At 42.0% G+C, this 18,409-nt stretch overlaps 1 protein-coding gene across 2 annotated transcripts in view; it reads left to right on the forward strand.

The window, feature by feature from the left end:
* The window catches only part of Dars1 (aspartyl-tRNA synthetase 1), a 64,007-nt gene that overhangs the window by 39,710 nt on the left and 5,888 nt on the right, over positions 1 to 18,409 (forward strand). For both annotated transcript variants that reach the window (XM_004668152.2, XM_045150933.1), the window contains 6 exons: positions 4,854 to 4,965; positions 6,095 to 6,229; positions 10,705 to 10,852; positions 12,982 to 13,128; positions 15,101 to 15,143; positions 17,996 to 18,076. In XM_004668152.2, the coding sequence (XP_004668209.1) occupies positions 4,854 to 4,965; positions 6,095 to 6,229; positions 10,705 to 10,852; positions 12,982 to 13,128; positions 15,101 to 15,143; positions 17,996 to 18,076 (666 nt within the window). The remainder of the gene's footprint in view (positions 1 to 4,853; positions 4,966 to 6,094; positions 6,230 to 10,704; positions 10,853 to 12,981; positions 13,129 to 15,100; positions 15,144 to 17,995; positions 18,077 to 18,409) is intronic.

Below are 18,409 nucleotides of genomic sequence, written 5' to 3' on the forward strand. Positions count from 1 at the left end.
TTCCTCTTATGTTGGTCTTATGTATGTAGTGTCAGGCACTATGAGGTCATGGATATGCAGGCCATTTTATGTCTGGAGGAGCATGTTGTAAGGAGTCCTACCCTTCCTTTGGCTCTTACATTCTTTCCGCCACCTCTTCCACATTAGACCCTGAGCCTTGGAAGGTGTGATCGAGATGTTACTCAGTACTCCAGTCACTTCTTTCCAGCACCATGATACCTTCTGAGTTGTCCCAAGGTCACTGCTATCTGAAAAGAGAAGATTCTCTACCCAAAGTGAGAGTAGCATTAATATAAGGGTATAAATATTAAAAGAAGTGCTTACTGGGTAGTTTGATAAGCATAGTATGTACATTTTTCCAGACATCGCCAGATGTTACACTCCTAGGGCTCATGACTACTCCTGTTTTAAGTTTTCAGTATCAGGGATGTATTCTCTCCCATGGAGTGGGCCTCCAGTCCAATTGGAGGGCAGTTCGTTTCCACCATGACTTGTTTTGTTTTTTCGAGGTAGGGTCTCACTCTAGCTCAGGCTGACCTGGAATTCACTATGTAGTCTCAGGGCGGCCTTAAACTCACGGTGATCCTCCTACCTCTCCCTCCCGAGTGCTGGGATTAAAGGCATGCACCACCACACTCGGCAGAATGTTAACTTCTTAACTCAGATTCTTTCCATGAATCTGCCCCTCTACTCCCATAAATGATGTACAAACATTCTTTTGGTGTGTATGGTGTGATGTTTGTGTTGTGTATACACACCTGTTAGCAAATGTGTGTACCCCATCTGTAGAAGCCAGAGGAGAATGTTGGGTGTCTTCCTCTGTAGTTTTCCTGTGTTACTTCCTTGAGGTAGAGTCTCTCAGTGCACATGGACCTGCTGTTTTTCAGTCAGACTGGCTGACCCAGTGACTCTTCTATCTCTGTCTCCCATGTGACTAGGGCTAGAGGCTTCTGAGGCCATACCCAACTTTTTACATGGTTCCTGGGGATCAGACTCAGGCCTTCTTAAACCTTCATGCTTGCACAACACACATTGTTACTCACTGAACCATTTCTCCAGCCCCATGTTATTTTCTATCAGTTTAGGGAAATTATGCTTTAGAATAAAATACTAATTTAGGGCTGGAAAGATGGCGTAGCGGTTAAGTGCTTGCCTGTGAAGCCTAAGGACCCTGGTTCGAGGCTCGGTTCCTGTTGCAGTCCGGTTCGCATTGCTGGTAGACATCACCCAACCAAGAGTAGCTTCTGGGAAAAAGAGGTTTATTTTGCCTTACAGGCTCAAGGGGAAGCTTCACGATGGCAGGGGAAAACGGTGGCATGAGCAGAGGGTGGACATCACCCCCTGGCCAACAGAAGATGGACCACAGCAACAGGAGGGTGTGCCAAACACTGGCACGGGGAAACTGGCTATAAAGACCATAAGCCCGCCCCCAACAATACACTCCCTCCAGGAGGCATTAATTCCCAAATATCCATCAGCTGGGAACCTAGCATTCAGAACACCTAAGTTTATGGGGGACACCTGAATCAAACCACCGCAGTTCCCCAGGTCCCACGTTAGCCAGATGCACAAGGGGGCGCACGCGTCTGGAGTTCGTTTGCAGAGGCTGGAGGCCCTGGCGCGCCCATTCTCTCTCTCCCTCTACCTGTCTTTCTCTCTGTGTAAGAAAAAAAAAAAATACTAATTTAATAGATGAAATATCAAACCTTCAGAATTGCAGTTCAGAGGGATTTGTATTCATATTATATGAGCTGTGAATATCAGTCCAAAGTTTAATTTCCAATTTATAAGAGGCTAAAATAAGTTTAGTGGGGCTAGCTAAAAGAGGTAAGTGGCATGAAATGTATTCAGTAGCCTTGAAGAAAAATGTCTCTGCATATGTCAGTGCCAGTGAAACAGCTTTTTGTTTGAAACAGGTTGCTAGGTTTTTGAAAGCAGAAGATTATGCAGTTTGTTGTCAGATGAACAGAGTTTCCTTAAACAACATAATGAGTTAAAACAAAAAAATAAAAAAGCCAGAAGTTATTGTCTCTAGTTTAACTGTAGATATCTTGAAAATCATTAAGTAAATAGTATAACGAATTACATAAGTCTTTTAAATGATCTCCATAGTTTTGTGAGAAATTATTGATTAGTATCTTTAAATTTGAATTATAAAATAATGTTCTTGGGGTTGGAGTTCTTGGGGTTGGAGAGATGACTTAGTGATTCAGGTGCTTGCCAGGAAAGCCAAAGGACCCATGTTTCATTCCCCAATACCCACATAAAGCCAGGTGCATCTGGAGTTCATTTGCAGGGGCTGGAGGTGAAGTAGTATTCTTTTGTTTAATAATGGTCTTTAAAGAGCTGGGCAGCGCACATTTTTAATCCCAGCACTCGGGAGGCAGAAGTAGGAGGATTGCCATGAGTTCAAGGCCATCCTGAGATGACAGAGTTAATTCCAGGTCAGCCTGGGCCAGAGTGAGACCCTACCTCAAAAAGCAACAACAAAAAAAAATTCTCTCTATATATATGCCTCTTTCTCTCTCTCTCTGTTGCTCTCAAATAAATAAAAACAAACAAAAAAAGTTAAAAAAAAATAAAAAAGGGCTGGAGAGATGGCTTAGCCATTAAGCGCTTGCCTGTGAAGCCTGAGGACCTCGATTCAAGGCTCAATTCTCCAGGACCCACTTTAGCCAGATGCACAAGGGGCCGCATGCATCTGGAGCTTGGTTTGCAGTGGCTGGAGGCCCTGGCACGCCCATTCTCTCTATATATCTGCCTCTTTCTCGCTCTCTGTTGCTCTCAAATAAGTAAAAACAAACAAACAAACAAACAAAGTTTAAAAAAATGGTCTTTAAAAAAATTATTTGAGTGGGCATGCTTCAGGTTCTCTTGTTACTATAAACAAACACTGGGCTGCAAACAAACACCAGCTGCATGTGCCACTTTTTGTGTCTGGCTTTACATAGGTGCCAAGCCAACAGGCTTTGTGAGCACTTGTCTTTAACTGCTGAGCCATCTCTCCAGCCCTTAAAGTAGCATTCTTTCTAGTGAAGGGAAGTTAGAATAGCCATCTCTATCATACTATTTCTGGAGGGTACTACTTTCTAAATCAGAATGCTGTAAGTGCTAAGTGGGCCCTTTGATGTAACAGCTGGGTACGCACAGCTGAGTTAGTATGTAGTTAAGCATTTTACCTGGTTCTAAGATGACTATTTTTTAAAAAATGTATTGTGCAAGACGTACTGATAAGAATCCACTTCTTGCTGGGCGTGGTGGTGCACGCCTTTATTCCCAGCACTTGGCAGGCAGAGGTAGGAGGATCGCCATGAGTTCAAGGCCACCCTGAGACTACATAGTTAATTCCAGGTCAACCTGGACCAGAGTGAGACCCTACCTCAAAAAAAAAGAATCCATTTGTTTTAGCTAGGTATGGTGATGCACACCTTTAGTCCCAGCACTCTGGGGGCTAAGATAGGAGGATCTCCATGAGAGTGAGGCCATCTCAAACTACAGAGTGAGTTCCAAGTCATCCTGGGCTACAGTAAGACCCTGTCTGAAAAAAAGCAAACAAGAGAGTACACTTCTTGGCCTGGAGAGATGGCTTAGCAGTTGGGGCACTTGCCTGCAAAGCCTAAGGACCCATGTTTTACCCTCCAGGTCCCACATTAGCCAGATGCACAAAGGTAAGGTGCATACCCACTAGGTGGCGCAAGCATCTGGAGTTCAATTTCAGTAGCTGAGGCCCTGGCACACTAATTCTCTCTGTCACTGTCTCTCTCATTCTCTCTAAATTGAAAAAGAATACACTTCTTTTGACCAGATGTCCTATAATTAGTCTACAGCACAGATAACTACTAGAGTTTTGTCACCACTGTCAGACGAGACTGGGTACACTAGAGTTTGGGGCAGAGAAACTGAGAAAGAAAAGAGGGGAAAGAAAATGAAGCAGAAGGACAGTGTGGCAGTACTGCTTTCTGTGTCATTTGGGGACATGTGTCATAGGTGCCTATCCTTACTTATTTGTCTTCAGTTTGAATTGGAACCAGCACATGACTTCTGCATTTATTGTATTGATTTAAAGGAAAGCAGCCGGGCGTGGGAGGCTGAGGTAGGAGGATCCCTATAAATTGGAGTCCAGTTTGTTGCTACAGAGTGAGGTCTAGGTCAACCCTGGGTAGAATGAGATGCTACTTCATAAAACCAAAAGAAAAAAATAGTGTATGGTGTCTTTGTTTATTGTTCAGTGCTGAAATCTTCCTGAGAACATTTGTATGCGACACAAACATTGATACATCTCACTTAATAGGTTACCTTTAAAAAAAGTTAAGAGAGGGCTGGAGAGATGGCTTAGCGGTTAAGCGCTTGCCTGTGAAGCCTAAGGACCCCGGTTCGAGGCTCGGTTCCCCAGGTCCCACGTTAGCCAGATGCACAAGGGGGCACACGTGTCTGGAGTTCGTTTGCAGAGGCTGGAAGCCCTGGCGTGCCCATTCTCTCTCTCTCTCCCTCTATGTGTCTTTCTATCTGTGTCTGTCGCTCTCAAATAAATAAATAAAAAATGAACAAAAAAGTATTAAAAAAAAAAAAAAGTTAAGAGAATCCACAAGTAATGATAAGTTGAAACATGTGCTTGCTAAGCGTTGCTGGTGAGAATAGCTTCTTTGGCTTATTTCTGTTCATTAGACTCCAGCCTGTTTTACCTCCTCTGGCTCGTATTGTGTCTGTGCGCTTGTGTCACCCTCCCCCACTAGATTTCCGAGGTTGAGAGAAGAGTACTTTAATGCACCTGTAGCTCCTAGCAGTGCTGCTTAGGCGCCTGGTGGGTGTGCAGTGTGCTGCTGAGTTAACTGGGCTTTGTTATTGCCTTACAGACATCCACTAGTCAGGCAGTGTTCCGTCTCCAGTCCGGCATCTGCCATCTCTTCCGAGAAACTTTAATTAACAAAGGTTTTGTGGAAATCCAAACTCCTAAAATTATTTCAGGTATGCCTCACAATATTTCCTGTAATTTTTTGAAAATAAATTGTTTTTCTCCAAAATTGCTTATATTGAATTTTGTTGTTGTTTTTAACTGAAGGATCCCAAGAGTCCCTTAAGGTTTTTTCTATGAAACCATTTGTTTCAAAGACCATGTAACGCATTCATAGTATCACTGCCACCCATAGCACTACATTTTTATTCCAGGAGTCAGTTTGTGGCAGTGATTATGAAATGAGGTAATAACACACAAAGCACAATTCCTATGGTATAAGTTAAACCAGAAATAATATCACTGTTTTTTTTCAGAATTGGTATTGCATTTTTGTTTTGTACAAACTGCATTGTAAAATGATTAAATATATACTGATAGAGAAGTTATATTAATTGTAATCCTTATGTGACTCTTGTCTTGGCCAGTTTACTCTTTAGGTTGCTTAATGCTTAAAAAAAGGTGTGTTATGAATATCAGTCAGTTACAAATAAAATATTAAACATTGCCTGCTTAACAATTAGAAAAATAATTAAGAGTACTTCTTTTTCTTTTTGTCTTTGTTGTTGTTGTTGTTGTTGCTGTTGAAGGTGGTATCTCACTACCTCAGGCTGACCTGGAATTCACTATGAAATCTCAGGGTGGCCTCGAACTCAAAGTGATTCTCCTACCTCTACCTTCCGAGTGCTGGGATTAAAGGCATGCGCCACCTCACCTGGCTTATTTATCTTAATTTTTATAGCCTCAACATAGTAGATTTGAAATTTGCACAGCAAAGGAAGGGGTCATTTGTATCTAAAGTCAACCTGGTTTAGATACAAACTGCAAAATCACACATAAGAATGCATCTATGGATGTTAGCTTACCTGAAGTCCTTGACTTTCTAGGACTATTAAATGAACTACATGAATCAAACCATGAACTTTTTTTTTTCCAAGGTAGGGTTTCACTCTAGTCCAGGCTGACCTGAAATTCACTCTGTATTCTCAGGGTGGCCTCAAACTCATGGTAATCCTCCTGCCTCTGCGTTCCAAGTGCTGGGATTAAAGGCATGCACTACCACGCCCGGCTTATAAACTGTTTTTACTGAAAGTTTACGTTGATATACAGTTGACTGTAGTAATGTAAATGTTTATATTTCAGCTGCCAGTGAAGGAGGAGCCAATGTTTTCACTGTGTCATATTTTAAAAATAACGCTTACCTCGCTCAGTCCCCACAACTGTATAAGCAGATGTGCATCTGTGCTGACTTTGAGAAAGTTTTCTGTATTGGCCCAGGTATGGTTTTGTCAGTTACCTTTGTTACTTGTACAGTGGTCGTAATGCTAGAGACACATTTTACATGGTGTTCAAACCTTTTGAAAACAAATTATTTTATCTGCTGACTATACAAACACTAGACTTTGGAAAGCTGGGGATGTAGCTCACTGGTATACTACTTGTCTCAAGCATGTGGAAAGCCTGGGTTCAACTCCCAGTGCCGCAGAATGAATGAATGAATATAAAAATGCAGACTTCAGGGACTAGAGGGATGGCTCAGCAGTTAAGGCATTTGCCTACAAAGCCTAAGGACCCAGATTCAGTTCCCCAGGACCCACGTTAGCCAGATACATAAGGAGGCGCAGTCATCTAAAAGTTTGTTTGCAGTGGTTGGAGGCCCTGGCATGCCCATTCTCTCTCTCTCCCCTGCTCTTTCTCTGTCAAATAAATGAATAATAAATAAAAAATAAAAGCCGGGCGTGGTGGCGCACGCCTTTAATCCCAGAACTTGGGAGGCAGAGGTAGGAGGATCGCCATGAGTTCAAGGCCACCCTGAGACTACAGAGTTAATTCCAGGTCAGCCTGGACCAGAGTGAGACTTTACCTCAAAAAAACCAAAAAAATAAAAAATAAATAAATAAATAAATAAATAAAAAATACTAGACTTTAGAGGCTGGAGAGATGGCTTAGCAGTTAAGGCGCATGCCTGTAAAGCCCAAGGACTCAGGCTCAATTCTCCAGGTCCCACGTAAGCCAGATGCACATGGTGGTACACGCATCTGGAGTTCATTTGCAGTGGCTGGAGGGCCTGGTGCGTACATTCTGTCTGCCTCTTTTCTCTCTGTGTCTTTAATAAATAACTTTTTTAAAAAAAAATTTAATACTAGACTTCAAGGTAGAAATGAAAGTAGTATGTACATGCACAGAAAAACGCACACACTCTCTTTCTCTCTCTCTCATGCAGTAGTTCTGAAGTTCTTTTTAGGTGAGGTGTGGTAACACATGCTTTTAATCCCAGCACTCAGGAGTTAAGAGGATCACCATGAGTTCAAAGCTATCCTGAGATTACATACCCTACCTCAAAAAAAAGTTATTTTTGGATTTTAAGGAAGGGTCTTACTCTGTAGCCCAGGCTGACCTTGAACTCATGGCAATTCTTCTACCTTAGTCTCATAAGTGTGTCAGTAGTTCTTTAAACATGTATGCATCACTCGTGTGAGTAAAATCATAAACATTCTATATTCATTTTTTTTTCAAGGTGGGGTTTCACTCTAGTACAGGCAGGCTGACCTGTAATTCATTATGTAGTCTCAGGGTAGCCTGCAACTCACTGTGATCCTTCTACCTCTGCCTCCCGAGTGTGCCTGGCTTAAAGGTGCATGCCACCATGCTTGGCCAGCATTCAATATTCTTGCTGAAGAAAATTTTCTGTCTCAAAACCATCTCGTTGTGGGCTGGAGAGATGGTTTAGCGGTTAAGCACTTCCTGTGAAGCCTGATGACCCCAGTTCAAGACTCCATTCACCAGGACCCATGTTAGCCAGATGCACAAGGGGCGCATGCATCTGGAGTTCGTTTGCAGTGGCAGGAGGCCCTCGCACACCCATTCTGTCCTCCCCCCCCCCCCCCGCCTCTTTCTAAGACTCTGTCCTTCTCAAATAAATAAAAATTTTAAAAAAATCTTCTGACCTTTACCTAAGTATATTCTTTATCATACCTAAAGGCAATTAGAACAGAACAATTTTTTGCAAAGAGAGAGAGAATGGGTGCACCAGGGCCTCCAGCTGCTGCAAATGGATTCCAGATATATGTGCCACTTCATGCATCTAGCTTTATGTGGGTACTGGAGAATCAAACATGGGTCACTAGGCTCTGCAGGCAAGCACCTTAACTGCTGAGCCATCTCTCCAGCCCTGAATATCTTAATTTTCTGAATTTATTAATCTTTTATTTGCTGAATACCTGTTAAGTGTATATTCTTATATTTGGTGCCATTTACATAAGAAAAAGAATACCAGCACTTGGCAAACTTTAGTGCACACAGATATCTAGGGATCTTGATAAAAATACGGATTCTGGGACTGGGGGTGATGGTTGAGCTGCTAAAGAGCTTTGCTTGCAAAGCCTACCAGCCCAGGTTCAGTTCCCATCCACCCACATAAACCATATAGGCATCTATTTGCAGCAGCAAGAGAGCCTGTCATATGCACACACATGATGTGCATGCACACATAACATATATACACACATAAATAAATGAATAATTTAAAAATAACTGTAGGTCCCAGGCATGTGTGAAACCTGAGACTGCTCTTATGAGCATCCAGATGACTGCTGATGCTCCTCATTTGCAGGTCATGTTTTCAATGACTGACTCCCTGCTCCCAGGACTGATAAAGATGTGCGTGCACGCTACATGCAGCACTCACAGGGTACCATCAATGAATTTCAGAACATAAGCTGGGCATGATGGCTCACACCTGCAATCCCAGCACTTAGGAACTGAGGCAGGGAGATTGCCACAGGTTTGAGGCCAGTATGGATTACAGGGTGAAAGTCCATCTCAAAAACAAAAGAAGGGGCTGGCTTAGCATTAAGGCACTTGCCTGCAAAGCTTAATGACCTGGGTTCAGTTCCCCATTACCAACATAAAGCCATGCACAAAGTGGTGCATGAGTCTGACATTTTTTTGCAGTGGCTAGAGGCCATGCCACATCCATTCTTGTATTCTCTGTCTTTCTCTCTCCCCCTTCCTCCCCCTTCTTTCTTTCTTCTTCCCTCCCTCCTCCCCCTTCTCCCCTCCCTCCCTCTCTCCCTCCCTCCCTCTCTCTCTCTCTCTCTCTCTCTCTCTCTCTCTCTCGCTCGCTCGCTCTGCCTGCAGATATTTTTTTTTTTAAGATTTTCTTTTGGTTTTTTGAGGTAGGCTCTCATTCTAGTCCAAGCTGACCTGGAATTCGCTATGTAGTCTCAGGGTGGCCTTGAACTCATGATGATTCTCTTACCTCTGCCTCCTCTGTGCTGGGATTAAAGGCATGCAGTACCATGCCCAGCTTAAAAATTATTTTTAAAAAATAGTTTATTTGGTCTAGAGAGATGGCTTAGCAGTTAAGTCACTTGCCTGTGAAGCCTAAGGACCCATGTTCTACTCTCCAAATCCCATGTTAGCAGATGCACAAAGGTGAGGCAAGTGCAAGGCTGCACATGCCCAGTAGGTGGTGCAAGTGTCTACAGTTGAATTGGAGTGGCTGAGGCCCTGGCACACCCATTCGCTATCTCCTCTCTCTTGCTCGCTCTCTAAAAATTAAAATTAAGTAAAATTTTTATTTATTTATGGGGAACAGATAGAAAATAGGCACACCAGGTCCTCTAGCCACTGCAAATGAACTCTTTTGCATATCTGGCTTATGTGGGTACTGGGGAGTTGAACCTAGGTCCTTAGGCTCCACAGGCAAGGCCACTATAAACCATCTCTCCAGCCCAAAAAGTTATTAAAAAAAAAAAAAATCAGGCTGTGCTATGCAGTCGTATCAGTATGGATTCTGTAATGAGTGTAAAAAGGAGATGATTGAGTTTGCTAGTCACCATGAAAGAAAATTCAAACCAAAGTGGACTTGTAAGGACCTGCTAGAATATATAAGCAACAGAGATGATATTCTAGTCAAAGAAAACAGGTAGAGTAAAAGCATGGAATAGAAAACAAAAACAAGAATGATAGTATTAAGAAGAAATGGGGAAAGCTGGAGAGATGGCTTAGCGGTTAAAACACTTGCCTGCAAAGACAAAGAACACAGGTCCGATTCCCTAGGACCCATGTAGGCCAGATTCATAAGGTGGAGCATGCTTCTGGAGTTTGTTTACAGCAGCTGGAGGCCCTGGCATAACCATTCTGCCTGCCTGTCTCTCTGCCTCTCTTTCTCAAATACATACTTTAAAATAAAACAAAAAATTATTTTATAAAAGAAATGTGAAACACTGGTTAAGATTAAATTGTTAAAGTGGAAAGGTTTCTAAACTTGTCATTTTGTGTCTTGTAACAGTAGTTATGGGGGAGCCTTTGAGCGAGGATGTGTTGTAGGAATATCAATGTGACAGTGATGTGAAAGATGAGCTGAGTTAGAGGCAGACGGGCTGCAGAGGAAAGACGTCGTGAGGATAATAAGAGCTGGATTGAGGGGATGTCTAAAATATGTATAATGCTACTTCGCTTGTTCAGTTTCATTTAGCCAGAGCCACATTCTAATAAACTTGAGACAAGCTCACTATATTAGTCATAATTGAGTCTGTTTTTAATTATTGAGAAGGTACCTCAGGATCTTGCATTCCCCTGAGATTTTATGAGCCTCGTTTATTAATTTGCATACCGCTTTTACTACATGACTGTGGGAGTCTGTAATGAACTTGCTGTCTAAGAGAGCGCTGAAGCAGATGGCTTATCAGAGGTCCTTCCAGCTCTGTAGAAATTTAAAATTCAGCATATTCTCTTGTTCACTTCAGTTTTCAGAGCTGAAGACTCCAATACCCACCGACATCTAACAGAGTTTGTTGGTTTGGATATTGAGATGGCTTTTAGTTATCATTACCATGAAGTTTTAGAAGAAATTGCTGACACCTTGGTACAAATATTCAAAGGACTTCAAGAAAGGTAAAAAGTATTTCTATCCCCACATGGCCTCAATTTCGAATCAGTTTGGGTTCCTTTTTTGGGCGGGCTAGGATGTGAGGGTCTCTCTGTGTAGCCTAAACTGGTCTTAAACTCTTAAGTCTTCTGTCTCAACCTCCCAAGTGCTGAGATTATACACACATACTGTGCCCAGCATAAAGGTAATAATTCTTGAATTGGAACATATAAACTATATTTCTGTAAGGTATTCTTGCCAGTTAAAGTCAATTTAAATACAGTTATGTGCTCCATGAGGATGCTCGAATTGATGGGGCATGGTGGCTCATGTTTGTAATCCCAGTATTCATTACACTGAGGCAAAGTATTGAGGGTTCAGGCCAACCTGCAGTACATAGCAAGACAGACAGCTAAAAAAAAAAAAAAATAGAAATACCACAGTGCTCACAAGAGGATATTACCTAGCCAGGCATGGTGGTGCACACCTTTAATCCCAGCACTCGGGAGGTAGAGGTAGGATTGCCATGAGTTCGAGGCCACCCTGAGACTCCATAATGAATTCCAGGTCAGCCTGGGCTAGAGTGAGACCCTACCTCAAAAAAAAAAAAAGAGTATATAACCTAATGGCATCATCTGTACTGAACCTATACATATATAGATGAAGCCTAGGTTGTTTGGTTTTTAGTTTTTCGATATAGGGTCTCACTCAACCCCAGGCTGACCTGGAATTCACTATGGAGTCTCAGGGTGGCCTGGAAATCAGTGATCCTCCTACCTCTGCCTCCCTAGTGCTACGATTAAAGGTGTGCACCACCATGCCTGGCACTTTTTGGTTTTTCGAGGTAGGGTCTCACTGTAGCCCAGGGTGGCCTTGAATTCACGGCGATCCTCCTACCTCTGCCTCCTGAGTGCTGGGATTAAAGGTGTGCGTCGTCATGCCCAGCACTTTTTAAAAAAAAATACATAAACATGAGTGTTTAGTAAAGAAAGATCAAACTAGTAACCTTAAGGGACTTTTTGGGGGGGAGGGGAACTTAAGGTCTTTAAGGAGCTTTTTTTTTTTTTTTTTTTTTTTTTTTTAATTTGAGAGGGAGAGAGAATGGGCGCCCCAGGGCCTCCAGCCACGGCAATTGACAAACTCCAGACATGTGCACCCCCTTATGCATCTGGGTCACGTGGGTCCTGGGGAATCGAACCGAGGTCCTTTGGCTTTGCAGGTAAACTGCCTTAACTGCTAAGCCATCTCTCCAGCCCCTTTAAGGAGCTTTTTAACGTGTGTGGGTCTGATTGAGTTAACATTTCTAACCAGACATGTTAGAGATTAAGAAAGTTGAGCCGTGGGCTGAAATCTTCACCTTGCTTGTAAATAAGAGAATAAGCATGAATCATGCCCTTGGGATTAATCACATCTCTCCTTATTACAGGTTTGGACAAACTTTTTCAGGCCATGACTAATTTTGTTAGGCCCATTTCCTGTGCCCTCTTTTATTTTGAAGCAAATCCTCACTATCATTTCACCCATACATATTTTAGCAAAAATATGCTTTTTAACTCTTAAGATTTGGAGCCTAGTGTGGTAATACATACCTGTAATCCCAGCCTCTGGCTATTGCAAGACCTTGTCTCAAAAAAAGAGTTACCTTCCACAGCAGAAATTCAGTTCACTGCCGTTAACATTTGTCTCAGGCCTAGTGTGTGCAGGGTAGGCATTATATGGTAGGGGTTATCAAAATGGAAAAAGACACTGGAAACTCCCCTAAATGAACTTGTAGTGGCATAATGAGTGTAGTGGGGACGGAGACGAGTATTCATTAATCTGGTCTGCCTTGGGGGTGAGAAGTGTTGCTAAAGGATTAAAAAGTCACATTTTTAAATGATTTATAAATGGATATTTTATGTTTCTAACAATATTAGTTGATAGGAGTTGTAAATAAAAAATTTAGTCCCTTAAAGCCACTGTGATTACAATAGCATGAGACCAAGAAATGCTATTAAATATTTTAAGTAAATATAATTCCTTAGCTTAATAGTTAATCATACTTTTCTTGGTACATACATAGATTGAAAGAACAGTGCTGTGTATTGCCATAGTGACCTCTTGTGGAGGAGACATTTGTTTCACTCATCTTCTTCCCTAAATCATTGAACCACAGGTTCCAGACTGAAATTCAGACTGTGAATAAACAGTTTGCGTGTGAGCCATTCAAGTTTTTGGAGCCAACTTTAAGGCTAGAGTACTGTGAAGCACTGGCCATGCTTAGAGAGGCTGGGGTTGAAATGGGAGACGAAGAGGACCTAAGGTTTGTCTCTTATTTCTTTGTGTATATGTGTGTAAGTGTGGGTCAGCCAGGGTTTCTTGACACTACAAATGAATGCCAAATACTTGTGCCACTTTTTGAATCCACCTTTATGTGAGTTGCTGGAGAACTAAAACCAAGCTGGCAGGCTTTGCAAGTAGATACCAACTTTAGTAATTAGGTTAGGTATAAGGAAATATATTAATAAACAGCTTTTTAAATATTTTGTTATTTATGTATTTATTTAACACAGAGAGGCAGATAGAGAGTGAATGGGCACACCAGGGCCACAAACCACGGCAAAAAAACTCCAGATGCATGTGCCACCTTGTGCATCTGGCTTACATGGGTACTGGGGACTCAAACTTGGGTCCTCAGGCTTTGAAGGCAAGTGCCTTAACTGCTAAGCTATCTCGCCAGCCCCATTTTTTTTTTTTTTTTTTTTTTTTTTTTTTTTTTTTTTTGAGGTAGGGTCTCACTCTAGCTCAGGCTGACCTAGAATTCACTATGTAGTCTCAGGGTGGCCTCAAACTCACAGTGATCCTACCTCTGCCTCCTGAGTGCTGGGATTAAAGGCCCAACACTTGGGAGGCAGGGGTAGAAGGACCTGAAGGATATGAGTAAGAAAAACATTATTTTTATGTATCCTATGTATTGCAAGGTGATATTTTAAGGCAAATCACAGATTTTATGATCAGTTTGCATTGAGAAGTATTGATTGGTCTTACTCTGTAGTCCAGGCTAGCCTTGAACACCAACCCTTCCTCAGCTTCTAGGATTAATGGTGTCACAGCCACACCTAGCTGAGGCAGTATTTCCTTTTGTATTTTGGGGTTTTTTGTTGTTGTTGTTGTTTCGAGGTAGGGTTTCACTCTAGCCCAGGCTGACCTGGAATTCACTATGTAGTCTCAAGGTGGCCTTGAACTTACAGCCACCATGTCCAGCTTGGGAACTTTATTTTTAATTTTTATTTATTTCTCAGAGAAATTGAATGGGCACACCAAGGCCTTCAGCTGCTGCAAATGAACTCCAGATACATGTATCTGTGCATCTGGCTTATGTGGGTCCTAGGGAATCTAACCTGGGTCTTTTGGCTTTGCAGGCAAGCACTTTAACTGCTAAGCCATCCCTCCATCCCAAGGGAATTATTTTTAAATAAGCCAAACAAATCACCTCTTGGTCACAAAATTTAAACTTGCTTATGTAAATACTGTTCAATTTCTGTTTTGTTGTGATTTGTTTGTTTAAGGTAGGGTCTCACTTTTATCTCAGGCTAACCTAGAGCTCACTGTAGTCCCAGACTGGCCTCAAACTCACATGGATTCTCCTACCTTTGCCTCCGTAGTGCTGGGATTAAAGGTGTGCACCACCATGCCCCAGCTACTATGACATTTTTAAGGTGTGGTTATAATATGCTGATTTTTATATTATAAACCAACCCCTGCTGGTCTGGTGAACTTTTTTTTTAAACTGGTTTTCCTTAATGTCATTTTATTTATGTGAGAGAGAGAATGGGCACATCAGGGCCTCTAGCCACTGCAAACAAACTCTAAACACATGGGTCACCTTGGGCATCTGGCTTACATGAGTACTGGGAACTCAAACTTGGGCCCATAAAGCCTCACAGGCAAGCACCTTATTAACCACTAAGCCATCTCTCCAGCCTGGTCTAGTGGACTTTTATTATACATAGTTGTAAATCATTTCATCCATGACATTTTTGAATCAATAAGTTGTTCAGTTCTACTTGACTTTATTTAAATACTGGACCAATATGTACCAAGCACTAAGTCACTATATAGCAGGAGCACCTAGAAGTGGCTTTCTGAAGTACTTTTCTTTTGAAAAAGGAGTGGAAAAGTTGACTGCACTTTTGCCTAAAGTTTTATCCTTTAAGAACTTTAAATAGAAGATAGCCTTATCAATTTACTTGACATTTGACCGTAAGACACCTGATTTCATGTTTCTTTTTCAGTACGCCAAATGAAAAATTGCTGGGTCGTTTGGTGAAGGAAAAGGTAGGGCTCTTGTACTTGCTAGATTTCTTATCTCTAAAATGTATCCTGATAAAAGGACAATTGCAGACAATTCCAAGATCTTCTCTATGCTTCCAGAATAAATAAAAAGACAACTATGTATGTTTTTTTCTTAGAAAATGAAAAGAACATTGAGGCACACTCTGGCCAACAGTTTGATTAACTCAGTACCTGGTATTTGTGCTGTTATAGTGAGATGCTTAGCTCCTATGTTAGGTTGACAGGGAAGATAGAAAGGACCTCAAAATTATTTGCGAATATTTTTAAGGTCTTACTTTTTTACCCCTACGCTCAGGAAACTAAAATACTAAAGGGATAAAAGCTACACTCGGTGTGGTCTTTAAGAAATTCAGACAAAACAAAAAAACAAAATAAATAAATAAATAAATAAGAAATTCAGACAAGCCGGGCGTGGTGGCACATGCCTTTAATCCCAGCACTCAGGAGGCAGAGGTAGGAGGATCGCCATGAGTTCAAGGCCACCCTGAGACTACATAGTGAATTCCAGGAGAGCCTGAGCTAGAGTGAACCACTACCTCGAAAAATCAAAAACAAAAGAAATTCAGACAATGATGAAATGAAAAAAGTCCTTGAGCTCCTCCTGCTGGTTGTTCTTGAGATAGCTTTCAGGACTAAGGAACTCAGCTCTGCAATCACACGCTGTACATTGTGCCTTGAAACTGCTGCTCCAGAGTGTCAAGTCCAGTTTGTCTGCTGCTTGGGAGAGCCTGGTCCGATTTGTCAGTTCTGTTGATGTTCTCTCTAATCACCAGTGTGATAAAAATGTTTGACGTAAAAGGGGGAAAAAAACACTTGAAATGTATTGTTATCTGTTTAACTAAATCTGTTGCATAGAAAATATTTCATGTTAATACTGTATATTTCAATTGAATTTTTTTTTTTGATTTTTTGAGGTAGGGTTTCACTCTAGCTCAGGCTGACTTGGAATTCACTCTACAGTCTCAGGGTGGCCTCGAACTCATGGCGATCCTCCTACCTCTGCCTCCCGAGTGCTGGGATTAAAGGTGTGCGCCACCACACCAGGCTCAATTGCAATTTTCATTTGAAGGAAACTGTCCAATTTTATATAAATAGCTAAAAGTTAAATTTCTAGAGAAATAATCCAAGATTCTTTAAATATTAATATTACAAAGGGTGTCAAGTTTTTCCAAAATATTTTAGATTGAACATAGTTTCTATAAAACTCAAAAGGAAGCTGGGCGTGGTGGCGCACGCCTTTAATCCCAGCACTCGGGAGGCAGAGGTAGGAGGATTGCCATGAGTTCGAGGCCACCCTGAGATGACAGAGTTAATTCCAGGTCAGCCTGGACCAGAGTGAGACCCTACCTCAAAAAACAAAAAACAAGGGCTGGAGAGATGGCTTAGTGGTTAAGCGCTTGCCTGTGAAGCCTAAGGACCCCGGTTCGAGGCTCGGTTCCCCAGGTCCCACGTTAGCCAGATGCACAAGGGGGCGCACGCGTCTGGAGTTCGTTTGCAGAGGCTGGAAGCCCTGGCGCGCCCATTCTCTCTCTCCCTCTATCTGTCTTTCTCTCTGTGTCTGTCACTCTCAAATAAATAAATAAAAAATGAACAAAAAGTATTAAAAAAATTTAAAAAAAGGCTTAAAAAACAAAAACCTCAAAACGATTTTAAGTAATTTGACAGAACAGTTTATATTTAATGCCTGTGAAAGACAAAATGAACTATTATAACAAAATCAAAGGTGTTTTGCCACAAAGTTTAGGGTGGGGAGAAGTCAGGAAGAGATTACTTGTTAAACAAAGTGAACATTTGTACTCTCCATGGTGGTGCATGTACACCTTTAATCCCAGCACTCTGGAGGCTGAAGTAGGAAGATCACAAGGCCAGCCTGGAACTACAGAGTGAATTCCAGGTTGTCATGGGCTAGAGTGAAACCCTACCTCAAAAAAAAAAAAAACACTGCATTCTGTATGGAGAGTAAATATTTATCAAAGATTAGGTACTAGAAGAATGTATAGCCTGGCAAAGGTGCTATAGGGATAGATGTTACTTGAAAGAGCAGGAGACTATAGAATAATGCAGTTAAGCCGGGCGTGGTGGCGCACGCCTTTAATCCCAGCACTTGGGAGGCAGAGGTAGGAGGATCGCTGAGAGTTCGAGGCCACCCTGAGACTACATAGTGAATTCCAGGTCAGCCTGAGCCAGAGTGAGACCCTAACTCGAAAAACCAAAAAAAAAAAAAAGAAGAATGCAGTTAGAGTAACTATAGACAAAAGTTTATGTTAAAAAATTACAAAAAAGTAGCCAGGCGTGGTGGCGCACGCCTTTAATCCCAGCACTTGGGAGGCAGAGGTAGGAGGATTGCCATGAGTTCGAGGCCACCCTGAGACTACATAGAGTATTCCAGATCAGCCTGAGCTAATGTGAGACCCTACCTCGTAAAGCCAAAAAAAAATTACAAAAAGTATGCCAGACATGGTGGTGCATGCCTTTAATCCCAGCACTTAGGAGGCAGAAGTAGGAGGATCACCATGAGTTAGAGGCCAGCCTAAGACCACATAGGGAATTCCAGGTCAACCTGGACTAGAGTGAAACCCTACCTCCAACAAAAACAAAAGAAAAAAATTGCAAAAAGTAAGCCAGGCATGGTGGTACCTACCTTTAATCCCAGCACTTGGGAGGCAGAGGTAGGAGGATCGCCTTGAATTCAAGGCCATCCTGAGACTATATAGTGAACTCCAGGTCAGCCTGAGCTAGAGTGAGACCCTATTTGGGCGGGAGGAGGGAGCATTACAAAAAGTTAGCCTTTTTACTTTTAAAATGTACTTTAATTACCCTTATTCTTTTTATAGTACGACACAGACTTTTATGTTCTGGATAAGTATCCATTGGCTGTGAGGCCTTTCTACACCATGCCTGACCCAAGGAACCCTGTAAGTAACAACCTATCTGGGGAAAAGAAAAGGACTTTATTATCACTGCAATTGAAAACTAACCAACTAGTCCTGAAAACCTACACAAAAGGTCGTGTTCATGGGCTTTTCTTTTTCTAAAAAGATTTATAGGAGGTTGAGGTCAATAATAAATGATAAATAGGGACTGGAGAGATGGCTTAGTGATTAAGCGCTTGCCTGTGAAGCTTAAAGACCCTGGGTCGAGGCTCAATTCCCCAGGACCCACGTTAGCCAGATGCACAAGGGGGCACATGTGTCTGAAGTTCTTTTGCAGTGGCTGGAAGCCCTGGGGTGCCCATTCTGTCTGTCTCT

Source organism: Jaculus jaculus, chromosome 5 (assembly GCF_020740685.1).
Source record: "Jaculus jaculus isolate mJacJac1 chromosome 5, mJacJac1.mat.Y.cur, whole genome shotgun sequence".
In the NCBI taxonomy this organism is placed as follows: Eukaryota; Metazoa; Chordata; class Mammalia; order Rodentia; family Dipodidae; genus Jaculus; species Jaculus jaculus.